The following is a 3,492-nucleotide window of genomic DNA, read 5'->3' on the forward strand; positions in this document are numbered from 1 at the left end:
ACGTACCCATTCATTTCACATATATATAATTGGAAACGTTGACGGGATATCGGTCGTAATAAAACACAATAAATAGAATGACATAAAACTATATATATATTTATTCAATAGAAAAAATAAACTTTTGTAACAATTTTTTTATAAGAAAACATAAAACTATATCTATATATTCAATAGAAAAAATAAACTTTTGTAACAATTTTTTTAATAAAAACATATTATTAACATCAAACAATATTAATGTGACGGATGTGATTGTTTATTTTTACACAAATAATTAAATCTAGGCTCAATTTGAGTTAGTGCAGATCGTAATAAATTTTCAACGTTTATTAAAGTTGAACGGTATTTTGATTTTATGTAAGTTAATGTGGAAAAGGCTGATTCACATAAATATGTTGTACAAAATGGCAGTAATTTGTTCATTGCCATTTCCGATAGTAGGGGATATTCTGATTTGATTTCTATCCAAAATTCATGCACAGGCACTTGAGAAAATCTAAGTCGCAAGGTAGTATCACTTGTTAATTCGGCAAATTCTTCTTGTGCTTTTAAGTTTAAAAAATTAATTTCTTCCATTTCAATTGAAAATGGATTGCAAATCCATTGTTGTGTATCGATATCATTGGGAAAATACCTATGCATGTAAACTTCCATATCCTTCAAATGATTAACTATAATTTTTGTTATAGGAGTATCTTTTTTTGAAATATTGTTACTAATTATATACTCGTCAGTAAATGGAAACATTTCGAGCGATCCACTTTCCACTCTGTTCTTCCATATAAGAATTTTTTTAACAAAGGCCTCAAGTTTATTTTTTAACATAAACATATTAACGCAGACTCCCTGCATTGATAAATTCATATCATTGATTTTATCAAAAATATCTGCCAAATAGCATAGCTTGAGAAGCCATAAATTATCTTGAAAATAATCGGCCAAATTAGAATTTTGCTCTGTTAGAAATATAAGAACTTCATCTTTTAAAGTTAATAATCGTTTCAAACTTCGACCTCTTGATAGCCACCTAACTTCAGCATGTAGCAATAAACTTGTATAATCCGAATCCATATCAATGCACAAATTTTTAAACAATCGACTATTAAGTGCTCGACTTTTAATAAAGTTAATGATTTTGACTGCATCAAAAAACACAGTGTTTAATTCTGGTGCAATTTTTTTAACAACAAGTGCCTCTCGGTGAATCATACAATGTGTAAATGTAATATGATCATTTCCAGCTTTAACAAATGCTGTAAAACCAAGATCTTGTCCGGTCATTGCTGCAGCACCGTCCGTGCACACACCAACACAATTTTTCCAATTTAATCCTTCTTTTTCAAAAAACTCATTTACTTTTTTATATATATCTTTTCCACGAGTATGACCTTCCAGAGGACGACAAAACAGTATATCTTCATGAATGCTTCCCTCATAAATATATCTTACAAAAAGTAACAACTGTGCCATTTTTGAAATGTCTGTCGACTCGTCCAGTTGTATTGCAAACTTTGAGCTGTCTTTAAGCCTCATAAGAAGCTGTTGAAATTGATCATTGCTAATGTCTGAAATTCTTTTGGACACAGTGTCATTTGATAATGGAATTTTACTAATTTCAGCAGCATACTGTTTTCCATGAACAATTTCAGACATTCTTATAGCTGCAGGTAGTAAAAGTTGCTCTCCAATAGTAAAAGGCTTTTTCGTTTTTGCTATCAAATACGAAACTTCATACGATGCCAATAGATATTTATCATTCAAAGTAACATACTTCTCCAAAGTGTTCTTTTCTTTATTTGATGTTTGCAAAAGACGCTCAAAATATTCTATTGGCTTTTTTGATAACGTTGCATGTTTAGTATTCAAATGTCGTTGCAGTTTTGACGGTTTCATGCTTTCTGCAGCCAAAACTTCTTTGCAAATTAAGCACACTGGTTGTTCTTCATTGTTGTGAGAAGAGCATGTGAAGCCATACTGCAAATATGATTCGTCATATTTTCTTTTTTTTGTTTTGCTAGAAGTCGGATTTGAAGCACTGCAACTTGGTTGTGACGGCGTGGCAGACTTATTAGTTGGAATTTTAATTAGCCATTTATCCATGATGGTTAAATAATAATAAATAATTAAACAAAATGTAGTTGAACTTTAACGTAATAATTAAAAACACCAACTGAAAATTACACAGTAAATACACACATGTCACTACGAAGACAAAGCTGAGTCCAAACTGAAGTACAAACAGAAAAATAACTACACTCGAATCTTTACCAGTGCAATGACAACAAATTACGATCAGATCAACCCCGACGCATGGCGTGTTCAAAGTGTGCAGCGCACAAAGGCACCGTATCACAAAGACGCCGAAAAAGAAGCTTTAATTAAATTTTTTTTATTATTCTTTTATAAAAATAATATGCCCATTCGCCTAGCCTAGCTTGATTATGCTTCCGTATTGTATGTGTAAGCTGTAAGGCGACGCGGCGTCTGGGTACTTATAATCACTAAGTTACCTTGCAAACACTGACGCCGGCGGCCAGACATCAATGTCGAACGTTCAGTTGAAAATCGAGGAGCGCGTTGTATTTATTATTTTAAATGCTACTTCCATATTTTCCTTTATAGGCCCAACATAACAGTTTTGCATTGCCACTTTTTTCAAAAAATAGTTATAATAAAACTACAATAGTATTTTGTATGATTTTTATTTGTATTTATATTTGTACGTAGTGTGTATACTAATTTTAAAATTTTATTTATAATGATTGAAAAGTATCAGATCTTTGCGACCCCCTTTCAGTAGTCTCGCGACCCCCCTGGGGGTCGCGACCCACAGTTTAAGAAGCCCTGACTTATACTATTTTTATGCTTGCAACAAAGGAATCTGGATCTCCATGTTATTGAACTAGATCCCACTATGCAATTTATCTGTTCAAAGAAAATACTGAAACCATTATCATTTTCATCAAATTTTTACGTACATAGAAATGTCACAAGTAAATTTGCACTTATGTATTTTCCCTACCTGTTCTCTTATTTGAAAGAGATCAGATACCACATAATCAAGATTTGTTTTTAAAGAAAAGACTGAGAAGTGAAAACCCCGTAAAGAATTTAGCATTATCTTAGATGAAATCAAACCCTCTGTCACACATTTGAATACCATTTCCAAAGCATTAAATTAATAATCCCCAGAAACTGAAGCTATAGGAACGACCGGGTAATTTAAATTTGATGTAAATCTAATCTAAATGATATAGTTGAAGGTTTTCGTATCATCATTAGGAAAGAATCCCTAACCGTCGGCAACAGTTCATTATAGAAACTCTAGAGTGATGTGTGCAGCAAAACTTCCTGAAAGTATATCTGAAATTTGAAAAAAAAAAGAGATGAGATACTCCAGAAACCACCGGGATTAAAGTCTGGAATAAAGGGTTTAGACAATTTTCGTGAAAGGGATCACACTACTTTTTTTATTTAATAAAGTTTAAA

At 32.0% G+C, this 3,492-nt stretch overlaps 1 protein-coding gene across 1 annotated transcript; it reads right to left on the reverse strand.

The window, feature by feature from the left end:
• Positions 1 to 237: 237 nt before the first annotated feature.
• Positions 238 to 2,103, reverse strand: LOC122270969 (zinc finger BED domain-containing protein 5-like). The gene has a single exon (XM_043050491.2). It carries the CDS (start codon positions 2,101 to 2,103, stop codon positions 238 to 240), a length of 1,866 nt encoding a protein of 621 aa, XP_042906425.2.
• Between the last annotated feature and the right edge of the window lie 1,389 nt (positions 2,104 to 3,492).

Source organism: Parasteatoda tepidariorum, chromosome 1, assembly GCF_043381705.1.
Source record: "Parasteatoda tepidariorum isolate YZ-2023 chromosome 1, CAS_Ptep_4.0, whole genome shotgun sequence".
Lineage (NCBI taxonomy): Eukaryota > Metazoa > Arthropoda > Arachnida > Araneae > Theridiidae > Parasteatoda > Parasteatoda tepidariorum.